This window comes from Electrophorus electricus, chromosome 15 (genome assembly GCF_013358815.1).
Source record: "Electrophorus electricus isolate fEleEle1 chromosome 15, fEleEle1.pri, whole genome shotgun sequence".
Taxonomy (NCBI): Eukaryota; Metazoa; Chordata; class Actinopteri; order Gymnotiformes; family Gymnotidae; genus Electrophorus; species Electrophorus electricus.
Window position 1 is genome coordinate 4,390,917 of NC_049549.1, and position 18,212 is coordinate 4,409,128.

The 18,212-nt window shown below is 38.0% G+C and overlaps 4 protein-coding genes across 5 annotated transcripts in view; all 4 read left to right on the plus strand.

Annotated features, from left to right (window-relative positions):
* Positions 1-1,241: 1,241 nt before the first annotated feature.
* rnf183 (ring finger protein 183) lies at positions 1,242-2,508 on the plus strand. Its single transcript, XM_027024487.2, has one exon. The coding sequence runs from the start codon at positions 1,287-1,289 to the stop codon at positions 2,214-2,216; it is 930 nt and encodes a 309-aa protein (XP_026880288.2). The 5' UTR covers positions 1,242-1,286; the 3' UTR covers positions 2,217-2,508.
* A 2,618-nt stretch (positions 2,509-5,126) lies between these two features.
* mgat1a (alpha-1,3-mannosyl-glycoprotein 2-beta-N-acetylglucosaminyltransferase a) lies at positions 5,127-8,371 on the plus strand. Its single transcript, XM_027024480.2, has 3 exons — positions 5,127-5,358; positions 6,293-7,280; positions 7,524-8,371. Exons 2-3 carry the CDS (start codon positions 6,603-6,605, stop codon positions 8,220-8,222), a joined length of 1,377 nt encoding a protein of 458 aa, XP_026880281.1. The 5' UTR covers positions 5,127-5,358; positions 6,293-6,602; the 3' UTR covers positions 8,223-8,371.
* Positions 8,372-11,348: 2,977 nt separating this feature from the next.
* On the plus strand, positions 11,349-16,448 carry sh3bp5la (SH3-binding domain protein 5-like, a). The gene is made up of 6 exons (XM_027024497.2): positions 11,349-12,022; positions 12,119-12,181; positions 12,312-12,440; positions 12,607-12,765; positions 13,131-13,304; positions 13,655-16,448. The coding sequence occupies exons 1-6, from the start codon at positions 11,807-11,809 to the stop codon at positions 14,243-14,245; spliced, it is 1,332 nt and encodes a 443-aa protein (XP_026880298.2). The 5' UTR covers positions 11,349-11,806; the 3' UTR covers positions 14,246-16,448.
* Positions 16,449-17,390: 942 nt separating this feature from the next.
* gabbr1a (gamma-aminobutyric acid (GABA) B receptor, 1a) overlaps positions 17,391-18,212 on the plus strand; it is a 41,577-nt gene continuing 40,755 nt past the window's right edge. For both annotated transcript variants that reach the window (XM_027024482.2, XM_035534272.1), the window contains exon 1: positions 17,391-17,806. The gene's annotated coding sequence lies outside the window, so the exon portion shown is untranslated. The remainder of the gene's footprint in view (positions 17,807-18,212) is intronic.

An 18,212-nucleotide genomic window follows, 5' to 3' on the forward strand; every position in this document is an offset into this window, starting at 1 on the left:
AGCTGAAGTCTTGGAACTATTTTAAAGCAGCATAACAACGTATCTTGATGCCTACCGAAGATATCAGGAATTTAGATCAGGAACAAAAAGTGTGAGGTGGCATGATTTGGAAGGTATCTTGAGAACTGTTTTAAAAAGTACAATTTCACGTGTTGGACAGATAATTGAAATGAAGCAGTCTTGAGACTGAAATTCATATCTGAACCTCAAATTGTCTAGTTTCATTTCATTACTGAGAATGCACTCACCATAGTTAGAGTTTGTTACAGATCCAAGATTTTGGGTTTTGAGGTCACATGCTAATGTTATTAAGATTGCAAAAAGACAGTCCTCTAAAAAAGCTAGATGTACATGTTGTGAAAGCAAAGGTTGCTAAGACCTTTGTAAGTCTAGGGAACAGGCTTTAATAAGCATTCATATCATTCTATTGACACATTGCTAAATATATTTTTAATTTTTAGATTTCTTGTGATTTTCTTTTTTTTTAACCATTTTATGTTTTTGATCTCATCATTTTGACATTCTTGTGTGATATGTTTTGGTCATACTATTTTACAAGCCAGTGTACTACTTTACAATCATTCTCTTAGTGATTTGTATTTGGACTTTTAACTTGACAAACCTGACTGTGACCTCTTTGGAGAGCCCAGCTATTGCCATCACATTCAACGCCTACGTAGAGTTTCAGTTTAGGAGCAGAATGCCAGCAGGACACTTGTATGAGAAATAAAGGTCCGCTTCAAAGTACTGAACAGTTCCCTTATTTCTTTCTTGGCTACTTTTATTAATTCTCTTATTTATTTTTACATGTCAAACACTTTTTTTTCCATGAAGATTATTTAATAGAAACTATACTTTTCAATGTTCCAATGATTTCTGTTACTTTTTTGCAGAAATCTGGCATATGATATGTAATGAGCAGCAGTAATCATTTATCTGGAAAATCTATGAATTCATGTGCAGTAGACCTGGAATATTCAGTGTATTAAGTGATTTTTTTAATTTTAATTTTTTGTTAATATATTGAATGCATTGTCAATGTGGTTTAAAGGCCAGTTTTAAGTGCCATTTTACTGGAATGTTGAAGTTTTTTTCTGGGGTTCATCTTAACAGTCATGGTTGCAAATCTTAGATTTACCCAGAGTCACGTTCCCAGATGACATTATTATATTCAGCATGTGTGAGTCACTGATAGCATATCTCTAGATCTCGCCCCACAGGCTCGCAACTTCAGCTTCACTGAACGCTTTACTCTCCTGCTCTCCTGAAGTCTGAAACTCTATGCCATGAGTGACAACAGAGAGAGATGTAGCACAGAAGGAGGCCAGGAGACGCTCAAACCCAACGTTAAGCCTCAGTATGACAACTGCAAACAGACACCAAGGAATCCAGATAAACACAACCGGCCCCCGCGGAGGAGTCGCAGCAGCGATGGGGAGCGGCGGAGCCGGCGGAGGGAACGAGAGAGGGAGCATGGGGAGAGGAGGCAGCGTGGCCGGAGCGAGGAGAGGCACAGCCATGGAAGACCTCCTTTCCAGCCCCCTGAGGATAACCTGGATGAGACAGAGTGCCCCGTGTGCTTCTGCTCCTACGACAACGTCTTCAAGACTCCCAAGCTGTTGGCCTGTGGCCACACGTTCTGCTTGGAGTGTCTGGCACGCATCAACGTCACCTCGGCGGAAATCAAGTTGCTCTCGTGCCCCGTATGCCGGGAGGTGACGGAGATCCGGCACGGGCGTGACCTGCCGCAGCTCGGCAACAACCAGGACATTTTCCGTAAGCTGCCGCCGCAGATGCAGCGGGCGCAGTCTGTGCGCTTCGAGCGCAGCAAGGGCAAACTGGTCCTCAAGAAATCCTCCCCAGGAAGCAGCAAGAAGAGTACGACTCTGCCTGTGTTCCACAAGCAAAAGAGAGAAGGGCATCTTGACCACAATGTGCCTGTCAGGGCAATGGAAGAGGGTCTTGCACCAGTTACCATAATAGACGTGGGGAGACCTCCCAACAGAGCGACAGGTCGCTTTAGGAGACTGTTCCGGTCCTACGGGTGCTACTACGCAGTGGTGATCTTCATCATTGTGGTCGCTGTGTCTCTGTTGGTAGTGGGCATCTTGACCTTTGTGGTGTTGCCAAATCTGGCAGCTCTAACAGATAAACCTTCACATGTAACAAGTCCTCCACGTGGAACTGAATCCCATCCCCACAACAGTGATGGGTAGTGGGATGCACCAGTCAAGCTGAGGCAAGTACGAGCACGAGACTGCTAGTGCGCATCACCATACGGATCTGCAGATGGCCCTTGTCCTTTTGTTACCTTTTTCCTTTTATGTAAGTGAATATCAGGAAAACAGAATACAGAATATCAGGAAAAGACTGAAAGACTTTGGCATGATGCACTGAAGATTGCACACCTCTTCTGAATGCTCTGACCTCAATAGAATCGGAAGGGATAAATTCTATTGGGCAGAGGAAAGAGCCTTATGATGAATATAGATGAAGGAAGGGTCTTTATACTGAATTACAAACACATATTGCATACAGTTAATGCATACTGTATGATGTAAAATGTAAAATCTCTGACAGAATCTTTTCTAGTTATCTTACATTAACAAAGCATGAATGTTCTTAGATTGGAAAATGTGTGGTCACATTTTAGTTTTGAGGCATAAATGTGCATGCTAATTCTCAATGAAATTACAAAATAATAGTCCAATTTCATAACAATACTATTGTAATGTATTTACTCTTCCTAAAAACATGTAATTAATTGGAGAGCTTCAATAATACAGTTTACATAAGCTCTTCAACAAGTATCTGTTTTGCTGTGAATTTTTAAAGTTACAAGGAAGAACTAAGCTCTTACATTAAATAGGTGACACTGTCATTATTACTGAAAAAAGTTTTCTTGTTAATATTAAGCATTGAATGACAACGAAACTCAGGTGACATCCCAGCAATGAGGACAAATTGAAAACTTCACAAAGCCTCATTTTTTTATTGTAGTATTGTGTGAGTGATGCATGGTTATTTCCTTCACGTGACATTTTAAATGTAAATGGAATTTGAGTCAGGAGGCTTTGGAATGTTCTTTGGAGTATCTGAAGATGGGGGAATGTTTCAATATATTGTCTATGGTTCAGTGCTAGTATATGTATACACTGCCATAAGTCTAATCGGTTAACCTTTATCTGTGCATTCAGGTGCCCTCTAGTGGATTTTACTTTAAAAAAAAAAAGAAAAAAAAAAGGGGGTTTCTGATGTGGTTTTTCAAACATGGCTATAGTGATTCAAATAGTGATTCACACTCCAAGATTAGGTTCAGGTCATGCAGATCCAGATGACGAACCATTTCTCAGAGGTTATTTACAGCAAATGATAAGTTGAGTCTTCAGAAGTGATCAAACACGGCTTCAGTGATTTAAATCGTGATTCAAACTCCAATATTAGGTCCAGTTATGATTCATCTAGTTGATGAATCATTTCTCAGAGGTTATTTACAGCAAATGATAAGTTGAGTCTACAGAAGTGATAGATTTCAGCCTCAATTCCACATTCATGTATTTCAATTACCAGCAAATACACTCAGAAAATATTCAGGTGTAATATCTGTATTCATCTGATGAGCCCACTGGAGGTTTCCTGTAATACACACAATATTTGACAAGGTAGTGAGAGTTGTCTGAGTCAGGTCGTTTTCATCATGCAGGTGGAGCAATGTTTTTCCCATCTTATCAGACCTCAACATATCTCTAATTCTTGCAGTGGCATGCTCTGAATCCAAGTATAGAATGAAATATGATTAATAGTAGTAGTACCTCAGAGGTCAGAGAAACTTTGTTCAAGAGGTCCAACATCTGATCCCCGACCAGTGTGCTGCTTATGCATTACACTTCACTCTGGTTTACTCCAGGCTGTTTCTCTGTACCTGTCCAATGAAATATACACAGCCGAAAACAAACTCAGCGACAAACATACAGTAATATTTATTACAAATAATTGATTGTTTCAGTTTGGCGTTGCCCGCCGGTCTGAAAATGGAGAGCATTTCCTGGCCTGTGTTTGATAACCAAGACCATCTTGTCTGATCTAGGCCTGAGCTTCTACATTTGAGTCGTCTCCATATAACTCCTTCCTAATTAGATTAACTTAAATTGGAGGCTATACTTTTTGAAAAAAAAAATAAAAAAATTCAGTTTTATTTTAATTGGTTTTATTTAAAATACGGAAAATTATCTCAATGTGTAGTACCCTCAATCTAAAGGTAAAAACTAGAAATGGCTTCAACACCCTCTGCCCTATCCTGGTTATCCTGGAGTACTTGACATTCTACCGGGGAAAATAATTGCGGATTGTCTGATGATGTGCGTCTGTTTGGCCTGTAAATGGAACCACAAACGTTCAATCATCCAAACAAATTATGAATCCTTCCTTTCTCATGGCATGTCCATGATAAAGAACAGAGTACTGTATTTCACTGTTTCTGACCTTGTGCAATCAAACCTGGAAAAGGCATGATTTTGTATGTAATCTGTTTATTATGTAATCTGTTTATTATGTAAAGATATAAAACTTTAAAGCAAAATATACTTTGTCTCATTGTACAGTACAAGTGATGATACAGTGGTCATTCAAATGAATGCAACCAATGTTGCAGCAGTTGGAAAACTTGTTTACTGACCATGTTTAAAATGGAGAGGAAATCTTAGAAAAGCAGCTGCTGATGCACATAGTGAGTGTGTGTGTGTGTGTGTGTGTGTGTGTGTGTGTGTGTGTGTGTGTGTTAGTTTATATATATATATATATATATATATATATATATATATATATATATATATATATATCACCAATTTCACTTATTTATAGACTATATAGCTTTCCCATGGTACTCCCTGGACTGGATAAGGGATGCAATAAGCCTTTGATACCGACAAATGAAACTTCACATTTATTGATACATTTATTTAGCTAGGCCTAACCTTTGTTGGACAAGCCTATATGTTAAAATGATATCTTTTTATGATGACTGCATACATTGCTACAGAGCCTGTCAATCTGGGTGGAACGTCGCCTTTCTGCGTGACGTAACCGGAAAAGGCGGGACGTCCACGTCAACGTTATCCGGAAGTAAACTAGACTTTTGCACTCTTTAATCAAGTGTGAAGTTGGGTGTTGTACGTATAAATGTGTATTACAAAAAGTAGTAAGAACCTGTTAAGTAAGGATCCGTGATCTAAAGTATTGTTTACGCAATTAGCTTACTTGAACAGCAAACAAACAAATAATTCGGTCGGGACACATGAATGACGGAAATGAGCGAGAATGGTGATCAGGAGGAGCGACTGGAGTCTCAGCTAACGCCAGGTACATTTGATGTTTTCCTATCTAGCCAACATTACCGTAGGCATTGTCTTGTGTTTCGGGAAGAAGACGATTGTTATTAGTTAAAAGACACACCCTTGTTATTAGTTAAAGTAATTCAAGGTGGTAAAGAAACGGTTGTGTTTGTGCTACCAGATTTGCAGGCTGATCTACAGGTTAGGTCATCGATTGACAGACCGCAATGTAGTCAATTTATCTAGGTTAGGTTAGCTAGCGTTAGTATTCAATGTTGTCCCGTTTTGTTGTGATGGATTGTCAAACACAGAAAAAATTCCCGTTAGTTAGCTGAAAATGCATTACTATCAATCGTTGGTTGTTCGCGGTTTAAAACCCTATATCCCTAAAGCAAAATTCATGTAGCTACCGTATATCCTACCTGATTTACGGTAGTTCCCATATTTGCTCTTGGAGGAAGTTTAATTTAATCTTTCATGATATTTAGACAACTTTAACTGGGTGATTCGAAACAATGTAAACGAACAAGTTTAAAACGTCATTTAAAAAAAAAAAATTAGCTACCTAGTATATATTCTTATCAATTAAAGGACACAACACACCTCAAATTCATCCCTACTTTATAGGAAATCAAATGGTAGTCCATTTGTTATTTCAAAACCATATGTTGTAATGAGGTGCTTTTAGTAAAGAACCCGATCCATTCACAGTTCAAATGCTCTCTTGTTCTCTGTCATGTTCTCTTTCATTGGAAACCACTGCATATATCTACCAACATCTCCCTTGCTCCTGTCTTGCCCTCATCTTGCATGGTTTTCTGAAACTTGCGAGACATTAGCTCCACTATATAACCACAATACGTTATCTACCAGGATGTTCTTTGATGCACTGCTTTTATTGTCACAATTGATTATACGTGTCTAATTGTGATTTTATATTTTGCTATTTTCCATTTTCACAGCGACTGCTGAAATTCCCCTGTGACCTTGCAGTTTGGGCTTAAGGACTCGAAGCACCTATGACCTTTATTTTGGAATAAGGAACATGTCTCTGTTTACCTTCAACCTTTATCACTACACTGCCTCAGCTTCTGGAACCCACCAATATGCCGGCCAAACATGATTATATTCATGTACATGTAATATTCATCTTCCTGACCTATGCCTAAACGTAGGTTGGCGAAAAAACCCTTTTCTTCCCCCAAACCCCATTTATGTGTATTTTGGCTGTCCTGAAACACCTGTCCTGTGGTTCTCAGGTTATCTTCTGCCATGCTCCACAAGAAAGGGTCACTAATCATTTGTGGTGCTTTCTTGTTTGTTGCTTGGAATGCCATTCTTATATTTGTCCTATTGGGACGGTCTCCCGTTGTCCAAGTGGACAATGGTTGGCTGACAGAGCCTAGATACGGGGAGGACCAATATATTTCAGCTCATAAAGGCACAGAATATGGCAATATTATTAAGGAATTAATGCAAGTTGTTAATGCATTCGAGACAGAACTTGAGTCACAGAATAGAATCCTTCGTCAGATTCAGAGGCATAAATCCTTGTTGGAAAAAAGCAAAAATGATGATACAGCTATAAAGAATGACTCAAATGTTGAAAACCCATCTCATGTGGTCATTCCCATCTTGGTCATGGCGTGTAACCGGGTAACAGTGAAACGCTGCTTGGACAAACTCCTTGAGTACCGCCCTTCAGCTGAGCTCTTTCCAATCATTGTGAGCCAGGATTGTGGACACACAGAGACGGCAAAAGTGATTGCCTCATATGGCAGTCAGCTGACCCATATTAAACAGCCTGATTTATCGGACATTTCTGTGCCTGCGTCACATAGGAAATTCCAGGGTTACTACAAAATCTCACGACATTATCACTGGGCTCTAAACCAGGTGTTCAACACCTTCTCATATTCCTCTGTAATCATAGTGGAGGATGATTTGGAGGTACTTAAAAAATTTCTCATCTCATTAAATCCAAATTTGTATACAATATATGATGTGTATATACTACAAATTAAAGTGTACCTTCTGTTTCAGGTTATGTTTTATTGGTCAGAATATTGTTAATATTGTTACTATATATCCTTGAGTATTCCTTATTTAGTATTTTGAATGATTTAAGACACGTTGAATTGTTTTTCTTAGAACATGTAAATTTTACCTGTTTTTTCTCTTTGGTTCTCATAGGTTGCATCTGACTTTTTTGAATACTTTAAGGCCCTCCACGCTTTACTGAAATCTGACCCCACTCTGTGGTGTGTGTCTGCTTGGAATGACAATGGCAAGGAGGGATTTGTTGACCCTGGTAAATCAAGCCTCTTATATAGGACAGATTTCTTCCCAGGACTTGGATGGATGCTGCTGAAGGAACTCTGGCTTGAACTTGAGCCAAAGTGGCCAGCCTCATTTTGGGATGACTGGATGAGGCATCCTGATCAGCGCAAAGACAGGTCTTGCATTCGTCCTGAAATATCTAGGACTTTAACTTTTGGCCGTAAGGGTGTGAGCTTGGGTCAGTTCTATGACAAATACCTCCGCTTTATTAAGCTCAATAATGAATTTGTGCCTTTTACAAAAATAGATCTGTCTTACTTGGAGCAGAGGAAATATAATGAGGCTTTTGAGAAGGAAGTTTACAGTGCTCCCGTTGTGACTGTAGAAGAGCTGCAGAGTGGGAAGCTGTCTGGGCCAGGTTCCTTCCGTGTGCAGTATTCCAGTCCAGAGAGTTTTAAAATGCTGGCGCGCAGTCTGGGACTCATGGATGACCTGAAGTCTGGAGTGCCACGAGCAGGTTATCGAGGTGTTGTTAGTTTCTTTTTACGAGGTAGGCGGATCTACATAGCACCGCCTGCTGGTTGGACGCAGTATGATCCAACTTGGAGTTAAGGAAGACTGTGCCTATCTGCCGGGGAAACATTCTGTGTAGTCAGCACAGATGTGTGTTATAATTTATCATGTTGAATATACGTCATACAATATGGTGCAAATATACTAACCTTAAAACTATATTAATAAATTTATTTTATACCTGGTTACATAGTCACATTGTAGACTATATGTTTATGAGCCATTAAAAATAAAATCAAAAATTACTCTATATATATATATATATATATATATATATATATATATATATATATATATATATATATATATATATATATATATATATATATATATATATATATATATATATATATAAAATTATATATATATATATATATATATATAAAATTATATATATATATATATATATATATATATATATATATATATATATATATATATATATATATATATATATATATATATATATATATATATATATATATATATAAAAATATATATATATATATATATAAAAATATGTCTACATTGTAATTGCACTCACTGTTCATTTTATTTGATGCAGCTATGTTACAGTTGTAATTTAATGTTCATGGTTAAAGATCTGTAAGCATTCACAGTTTGCCATGCACTCTCTTCTGCGTTCATTACTGGTCAGTGTGGTGCCAGTGACATTGGTAGGCAGAGGGTGGTCTGGCAACACAAAATATTTAGCCCACAGCAGTCTTGTGATGAGAAGCAGAAGGGTAGAGTAGTGCTCTTAAGTGCATAAGAAACAATTCAGGGGAAATGGCTGGTTGATCTCACCAGAGGAGAGTGGGGAAGGTTGGGGATTAAATTATATATCTTGTGCATGTCTGAATAAGAAATACGCTGCACACACTGAATCAAATACCCCAGTGTATAGGGGTGGAAAGTGGTCAGATCGCCCACTACTGTTTGCATTCAAAAATAGAGGTTAACATTTGGCTCCAATCATGATTTAGTTTGAAGAATTCAGTTATAGGCAGAATTATCATATTGATCATAGAAATCTTACCTGAGATCATAAAAGTTATAAAAAAGGGGATGGAGGTTTTAAAGGTGGTAAAGTTTTTGTCTCCCTCTGTCTCTTATTATTATTATTTTTATTATTATTTTTATTATTATTACTGGGGGGATGGCATCTCCTTGCAGCCTCTCTCAAATTGAGCCCTGCCTATAATGAGTAGTCAGTGTCCGTAATGGTTTGGTACATGTGTATTGGGACTGGTGTCTGAAGGTCTGGGCTCACAAACACTGGGCTAACACAGACACTAGGGTAGAGACGAACTGCAGTCCGAATAGATGCACCATAGATTAAGGCAAGGAGAAATGGCAGAAATCTAACGACAATATTTAGGTTTTCTGTGTTGGAATGGATAGAATTTGCCAGCAAGTGCAGTGCAATTTTTAAAAAGGCTAGGAACAATATGAGAACACTATTTTTAAATGATTCTTTTCAAAAGCAAACTATCTAAAATGGAACAGGAGGGAGTGTTAAATAAATATAATAGATGATGCAATAATAGTTAACATCCCATCGGCTAGTTCTATGCAATTTTAAGTTATAAGTGTAGTACTGCTGTCTGTTTACCCTATAGTCTCTTTTTTTATGCAATATGTAGTTCAGTATTCTACTGAGGATACCCACAATAAACTCAGTAAAGTGAATAGTGACATTTTATCATAATATTAATAACATATTGAGTCATCACCCACAATTACTATAGACTAGCTGTATACCTTATAAGTCTTTAGAATAAGGTGGTGTTTTAGAAATGTTCACTATGCATTTGTTTCAAGCAGAACTTGCCAGAGGTATTTCAGGAAAATTAATCTTAGCTAAGAATGACAATGTAAGAGAACATAATAAGCGAGTACAATTTGATAAATGCCAGGGATTGACAATGAAATGAGACCAAAGAAAACAGTTTGGAATAGTTATCTCAGGTTGATGTTACATTCTTAATTGAAGAGAGACAAATTTAAGTATTTAGATGTTTTGGGATTATTACACCAATATGCCATCATAAATAATTCATATTTATAATCTCCTTATTGTAATGACAAATGGAATAATGATCAAACACTTAATTCAAATAATGTGTACAAGATGTATAGAAAATTATACTCACCTGCCACTGCTTTAAGTGCCTTTAAAACTGTTAGCTTAATTGAAATTATCTGTGGTGATGGTGATTATTATATTTCAGGCAACTTGTGCATCTTTTTAAAGATACCTTTGCTGGGAAACATCAATTGATGGCTTTGTTCATAGAAATTGATGCTATGCTGCAATTTTGGTATTTAATAAATTGATAAAATAAAGAAAAACCTTGTCACTTAAGTGTTGATAGTTTTAGGGTCAGCATTTTCCACAAATGTGCATAAAGTAAAGGTTTTATTGATTTGTAGTAACAAGTAAGATACTGTAAGTAAGATACTGTCAAAAATGTAAAAAATAAATAAATAAATTTAAATGGGCATTATTCCATAGCATTTTACAATGCCCAAACCTCATTAAACTGTCATAACATGACACCGACAAGGAAAAATGCCGCAAGAATAGGACTCCAAAGAGGATGGAATGGGTTGTTGTGCATTTCCACACAACTGCTTTACACAAGGGGAAATCAGCAGCAGATCCTTTGAAAGGTGGTGGGTCTTCCCACGAAAATAACAAAACACTTTCAGAAAGGTTCCTACATTGAAGTCATGGAGAAGGTTTCCCATGTGGAATAAACAGCAAGATTTGTTGGACTTCTTGTAGGCCTACAATTGCTTGTACAAATGACAATTAATAAACTATAGTATATGTAATACTAATATATTTACATATAAGCATAGGTGAATAATAGAAATTACACCCGAGGATGAAAATGGTGTAATTTGATGGCTGGACAGCAGCACTTTTACCTGATTCATTGAAATAGTAAACTGGAGTAGGTATTACAATTTACAATTACAGTTACAACAGAACTTACAGTTAATTCTGAAATTCAGAAATTTGAAGAAGAAATAGGATGTTGCACACGGGTTATTAAATTGACACATTTTTGTACAGGAACCTCGTGAACGCGCTCTTAGTTTCTTACGTCGTGTTTCTATGGAAGCCGACACTTGCATGACGTATTTTCTGTTTATCTTCCCTTCCGTCATGTTCGTTAGCTGGTAAGCTAACGTGGCGACACGGATGTGCCTAGAAGTAATAAAAGCTCTCTTCTTTTTGAGACTTATAGTTGTAGATAGTTGCACCGTAACGGCGCATTAAATTCCACTAAATATAATGGTATTCAGAAAATAGAATAGGCTAGTTCGTTGGCTGATAGCTGCCATTAGTCAGCTAGCTAGACATTGGCATTTAGAAGTCTAATTATGATGCCAGGAGACGAACAAACCACTCTCGGATTCAAAGTAGTAATGAATAAACATTAATTAGGCCTGAACAAACTTATAAAAACTACAGTTAGAGAGGTAACAAATCTAGGTTAGCTGCACAAACGTTGTCTTTTACATAGCAAGATAACTAGCTAACGCTAGCTCCCTTGTTAGTTAGCTAGTTAGTGACATTTGTTGTCATTGCAACCTGTCCTGGAAAGGGCATGGATCAGAAAGTCTTGCAGAAGAGTCCTGCAAGTTCTCTGGATCTTGAGAAAGAGGTCCTAGACGAAGTTGCCGAAGACGGTATTTTTGAATGTAAAAACACACCTGCTGATGGCGAGTCGGTGGAAACAACCGTGGACGAAGCTTGTAAAGAGCAAGAAGAGAAAAGGAGCCATAGGAAACAACCTCATGATGAGTTGGATCCCAGGATACAGGTGACACAAGCTTTTGTGTAATTTTAATTTTAGGGAGACATATATGAAAATGTAATCGTGATAAGTGACTAAAAGAAACTGTTCCACTTCATCCAGGAGGAGTTGGAGCACCTGAATGAAGCCAGCGAAGAGATTAACCAGCTCGAGCTGCAACTACATGTAAATTAAACATCACAATTTTGTCATCTTTAAAGTTCCATAAACACAAATTGCATTGCATTTTGAAAATTTTGGAAGACTATTTTGTCATATACTTGAAGTAAATTAACAGTGCCTTTTTGTCTTTCAGAATGCAAGGTCACATTATAGAAAGATTCTTACTGATTCAGCTAGGAAGCTCAATGCTCAAAACACTCAACTGGGCACTTGCATTGAGAAAGCCAGACCCTACTATGAGGCACGGAGATTGGCTAAAGAGGTATTCATAGACAAGTCTCTAAATACTTTAAACATAACATACAATAAAAAACAAGACAAATGTATTGTTAATTTTTCCATAACCAGCTCATGGATGGTTGATTGGTTGTTGTCCTTGTATCTTAGTAAACCCCTGATATTTTTCAATTTCATCATATGTCTTTTAGGCCCAGCAGAAGACCCAGAATGCAGCGCTTGGTTATGAGAGGGCCGTTTCTATGCACGCTGCTGCACGTGAGATGGTGTTCGTGGCTGAGCAGGGCATGGCAGCAGACAAGACTCTCGATCAAACATGGCAGGAGATGCTCAATCATGCCACAGCAAAGGTATATGCCCTAGCAAAAACTACACTGCACTCTCTTTAGTTGTCTTCCAAACTACTCACCTCTGTTCACTGTCTGTGTTGACTGGTTTTATGTTTCTTGCTGCCGTAATATGAAACCTTGTGATTACCAAACCATCTTTGAATGGTTTATTTTTAAAAGGCCTGCTGAAATAGATGATAGAAATTAGTCCACTATTGGCCGTTTAAGGTATATTCCTGTCTTTAAGTGAGAACGCCTCAGCGCTTTCATAGTGCACTGGGCTGAGCTGAACTAAAGTAGAACAGTTCATGTTGCCCAGGTATTGTCGTATGTTAGAGCAACTGATTGCTGGAAATGTTAAGTTGATGCCTGTCCATGTTTGTCAGGTGAACGAGGCAGAGGACGAGCGTGTGCGGAGTGAGTGTGAGCACATGCGTGTCACACAGCTGTGCCAGGCTGCTGAGGCTCATGTGCAGACCTTGCAGAAGACCCTCAAGAGAGCCATTGTCAAGTCTAAGCCTTACTTTGAGCTCAAGTCTCAGTTCAACTCCATATTGGAGGTTAGTAAGGTTTCATACTGCATTTTGTTTCGGTACACATCTTGTGGCATCTTACGGTATGATGTATGTAACGTATATATAATTCCTTTTGTACAGTATATTCAGATTTCAGACTTCATTTTATTTCTGGACATGCTTGTTCCAGGTTCTAAAATATTTTAAAGGTTTTACTAGTTGCTAGTAGTGTTACAAGCAGAAGTAGTACTGAAACCATTTAAACTTTTATAAACTATGTTTACCATGCTTATGCTTTGATGGGTTAGGGAAATGTCATCCTTGTTTTTCAGCTGATTCAACTAACTTTCATGTTTAACCAAGTCAGTCTGACAGAATGTGTCTCATGTTTGCAGGAGCACAAGCAGAATGTAACCAAGTTAGAAGAACATGTGAGTGAAGCAAAGAGGCGCTACTCCATTACTCTGCGCCACCTTGAGAAAATCAGTGAGGAGATCCATGCCCAGAGGGAACTGGACCATCCTGAGGAAGAATCTAGAAAAGGCATTGGGGCACGAAGTCCTCCAGTAGGAGCTGAGGCAGTCGTTAGTACAAGGAATGAAGGTGGTCTCTTTGCAGGCCGCACAGAGATAAATGACTGCATGGATGGCGAGGAGGGTGTGGTTAAGACAGTAGAGTGGGTGGAGAGACACAGGAAAACTGGTTGGTGGGAAAGTGAAAAAGAGAGAACAACTGGTGGTGAGGTAGTCAGTTCTGACTCCCTCTCAGTTTCAAGTTTTAAAACCATTGCCTCTGACTTGGAGAAGTGTGACTCTGTTGACCACCTGGGACAGCTGAGCGACACCCTCAGTCTCTCAGGAGAAGAGGAGGAAAAAGGAAAAAGGTGTGAAGAGAAGAGAGGGATAAATGACAAAAAGATGGACAATCTGGAGCAGGAGAAGCAAGAGCAACTGTTAAGACAACACCAGAGGAGTGTGAGTTTATAAGGAACCTCCATGCACTGAGCATAAAGGGTAGGTGTAGTAGTTTTGATTCAAATCGCTTTGTCATTGCGGTCTCGGTCTCCTCAGACTGTAAGTACAGTGTTTGGGTTTGTTTCACAATTATGCAGTGGAAGACATTTTTAGTTTACTTTCCTTTTAAGTCTAGTTTAATCTGTTTTATCAAGTTTAGTCTTTGTCAGAAAACTGACCCTAAAGATTTGTAAAATATTTATATTTGCAATATATAGACTGAAACTTACAACCCTCCCAATAAGGAAACACGTGTTACCTTACCGCAGTTGAAATTGTTTTCAAGGTTTTTCGTCTATATTCTGTTTTAAATGGCTTGAATTAGATTAGAGCAATGCCGCACTGTGCTGGTCATTTTTAAATCATTTTTTCACATCTTACAAAGTATCCCTCTCAAACTCTAACCTCAGAGTTAATTTTACACAGGGAAGTGATTAGGTTGAAAAGAAATCCTTCTTGTGGATAATTATGATAAATATGTGGAAAAGTGATAAACTCAGTGCAGTTTGACCGCATTTTTATCAGCAGCCACAGTTTTGGTAATTTATGCAATACACAGTGCTGTCCTAATTATCAACATAAATGTTCAGGATCACAGATGACATCCTGTGGATGTGATGGAAAAGGAATATTCTTAAACAGAGTATTCCACCTGTACTTAATCCTCTGATGTTTGGATTTTCAGCAGTTTATTTTTCAAGATCACTCATAAACTCCTCAACAAACTCATCAGCAATTGTGTACTGACAGAACATTTGGGGTGATACACCAAGCACTGTTGAAGTGTAGTAAATTAGGATGTGTATTTCAAACTGACAACATGGTAATACATTCTAATGCATGTTATCAATTTTATATTAGGATTATGGTAAGATTCTTGAAGGTTTGTAAGTATGTGCCTGACAGGATTCTGCTTGCAAATTGAAACTGTGAGACCAGGGTAAATGGGCATGTGGCATAGCTGCTAATAACCAATAAATCGCTGACTCAGTAATTACTGCCTGACTCAATTTACACCTCTTTAATCCAGACAAGCTGTATGTCATGAATTTCATGGAGCTGATATTAGTGACTGGCTTTCCATTCAGAAACTAAATCAATGGCAAAAACAGATTGTGTTGTGCAATTTAAGTGTTTCAGGACTGTCTGAAGCATATGTAACACCATTCTAAGAATCGTTTTGAAGACAAGACATTTATTCTATTATTTTGTTTTGTCTCCTTTATTTTACTCCACACCTCATAGGCAATTTGAACTTTTTTCAAGCGTTGGTCTGCCCCTTAGTAATTAGACACATACAATATACTTCATAGTCCCTTTTCCTTTAAATAGTAATGGTACAGCTTCCCATTCTGAAACTTTGACCCACACACTTGGTATTGCTTAGTCATAAATAAACCTTCATTAAAAAAAAGAAAAGAAACTCACTACCTTACTGGCCATCATTTAATGCGATTACCTTAAGGTCAGTTAAATGTGTGTGCTTTGGCTTCATTCACTGGTTAAATATGGCTGTTGCAGTCCAAATTAATTCAGGCCTATGGCCTATTAGTGCACTCTTATTTTTCTAGGAATGTTTGAGATTTGGTGCAAAAAGCTATTACAAAAGCTAGGGTTTTAGTTTAGAACCAGGGTATACCTGTATATAGTGCAAACACTGCGCTAGAATTTGGAGTGTGTTAAAATGCCACAGATTGGATGCATCCATTAGACATGTCTCATAGTTGTGTTCTTCTTGGTATAACTGTAGATTTAACAAATCTAATAGAAAATGTTGTAAATGTAGTGAATGACAGGAAATTTTGAGGGATTGTAACCTGGGGAATGGGTTTGTATAAAAATTGAGTGCAGCCATTCTGTTTATAAATGCACTACACAATTTAACTAGTGCAATATAAATCAGCCGATTTCTGAAAATATCTTTCTTATTATTAAGCTATATAAGATGCTTATTGCTTACTTTACTACTTATAGTATATTTTGGAATTTATTCTGACTATATGCAAAAGTTTTATCCTTGATTAATAAATTATTCCCCTTGTTTGATCAAATCGTTTGTATTTATAATTGCAGTAGTCCCTTTGTAATAGTACTTGGAGGTTGTTCTTCATGAAGACATGCACGAAAGTTGCTAATGCAATGTCTAAGAGAACAATAAATTCCTTGGATGTGTAAACTCTCGTTTTTACTTTTGTACATTTCAAACCTGAATTTTAGCCTGCTCACTCTGTCTCCATATATCTCTCCATTTGTTAATGTTTTTCTCATTCAGTTCTGGATCTAGCTGCATGATGAGTATAACAAGAACATTTCATTTCGCATAATGTCTCACTACATTCTCTTGTCAGTCCTAGCTTCTCTATCAATAGGTCTGCACTGTGTGATCTTGCCCTATAATAGAAGAAACATTGCTAATGAATTGCTTTTCAGAGAAAATGTGAAATTATGCAGTCACAGGATGCCTCATTGTAAACTATTCTAGATATTTTCCTTTTGATTTGTCGAAACTGATAAATTGCGACATTGTGGATGTATTTGTCTATTTTAATTGAAACACTATAGCCAGTTTGATACAGTTTACAGTTTCAACACTATCGGTGGTTAGTTACAGACTATGGGACAATTTTGGCTGGTTATTTTTGGGTGGTACACCATTTCAACGCAGCAGTGACAGTGATTCCATTAACATTTACTACCATGTCAGTCTGCTGTGTTGAAGATGGTCCACCACCCAAACAACATCCAGCTAGTACGCGCCGAGTTGCGAAACTGACCATAGGACCAGTCCTTGCAGTGATTTACACGGTACCCATGTACCTATAAAATAAGTTTAACATGGTCAGTGAATGTAGGCGTCACCGGTGAAGTGGCTGGTGAGTCTATGAATTAGGATTTTCCCTGCGTATGGTTGTGCGCACTCGAACGTAAAATAACCAACAATGAGAACCCGTGAGACTTCTTCGACTGGGATCTTTTCAATTATTCCTCTACCACGTATAAATAAACGAACACGGGTCCGGGGGCGGGCGAGGGTACACACTAATCAAAGCACAAAACCGAGAGTCCAAACGGAACGACAGTTCAAAGTAATTAATCTAAATGCACGGTTATACGAAGTTTAGTTTTATGGACATTTACCACCCAACAGGAAAATACCCGGAAAAATCGATACACGATGAAAGGATTGCTACGTAGGCTACGTTTCCTCATGTGACGTCGCATGTAAGTGAGAGCCCCCGAAGAGTAGGAAAAAGGAAGGAGGAAGGGATGAGCAATGTCGATATTGAAACGTTTGTAGAGGCTTTATTTGTATGTAGTTTTTAATATACATATGAGGTTGATTTTTTTCCCCTCAAAGCAATATACGCGATAATGCATAAGCCATCCCTGTGTTAGACTATGCACCGACGCTGGACTTGCACAATCAAATCAGTAACGACCGTAATTTTTGGCATATGTAAACACCCACTAAACGGAAATAATTTTCTCACACCGAGTCGACACTGAAGGACGTTTCACGGGCCTGTTACGTTTGTGAGTAAATCAGTTTGTTGATATATGTCAGTGGTTATTTGTCTGTCAATTCACCTGTTCCTGATGTTATGTTTATAACTCATTTTAATGGGGCAACGTGTAACGCTACTACTTAACTGTTTATTAGTGCTTGGTAATCAGAATGTAAATTTACGATTCCCTGTTACGACGGTCACCGGTACACAAAACGACCGGCTGACCCATTAATGGAACACATACATCTTAACGGCCACTTCAGTGGCTCTTAGTGTGGTTGAATGTTTGATTAGGGTGGTTGAATGTTCGATTAGTGTAGTTGAATGTTCGATTAGGGTAGTTGAATGTTCGATTAGGGTAGCTGAATGTCCTATTTACGACACATCAATAAGATATTGTAACACGCTTGTCAGCTCCACGCTTCTATGAT

What these genes read in the sequence shown, in the direction of transcription:
- rnf183 (XM_027024487.2), top strand. Translation starts at nt 1,287, where the DNA reads ATGAGTGACAACAGAGAGAGATGTAGCACAGAAGGAGGCCAGGAGACG.
- sh3bp5la (XM_027024497.2), top strand. Translation starts at nt 11,807, where the DNA reads ATGGATCAGAAAGTCTTGCAGAAGAGTCCTGCAAGTTCTCTGGATCTT. An exon ending in AGCTCGAGCTGCAACTACAT is followed by an intron (nt 12,182 to 12,311) that starts GTAAATTAAACA and finishes TTTGTCTTTCAG; the next exon opens with AATGCAAGGTCACATTATAG. An exon ending in CACGGAGATTGGCTAAAGAG is followed by an intron (nt 12,441 to 12,606) that starts GTATTCATAGAC and finishes TATGTCTTTTAG; the next exon opens with GCCCAGCAGAAGACCCAGAA.
- mgat1a (XM_027024480.2), top strand. Translation starts at nt 6,603, where the DNA reads ATGCTCCACAAGAAAGGGTCACTAATCATTTGTGGTGCTTTCTTGTTT. An exon ending in TAGTGGAGGATGATTTGGAG is followed by an intron (nt 7,281 to 7,523) that starts GTACTTAAAAAA and finishes TGGTTCTCATAG; the next exon opens with GTTGCATCTGACTTTTTTGA.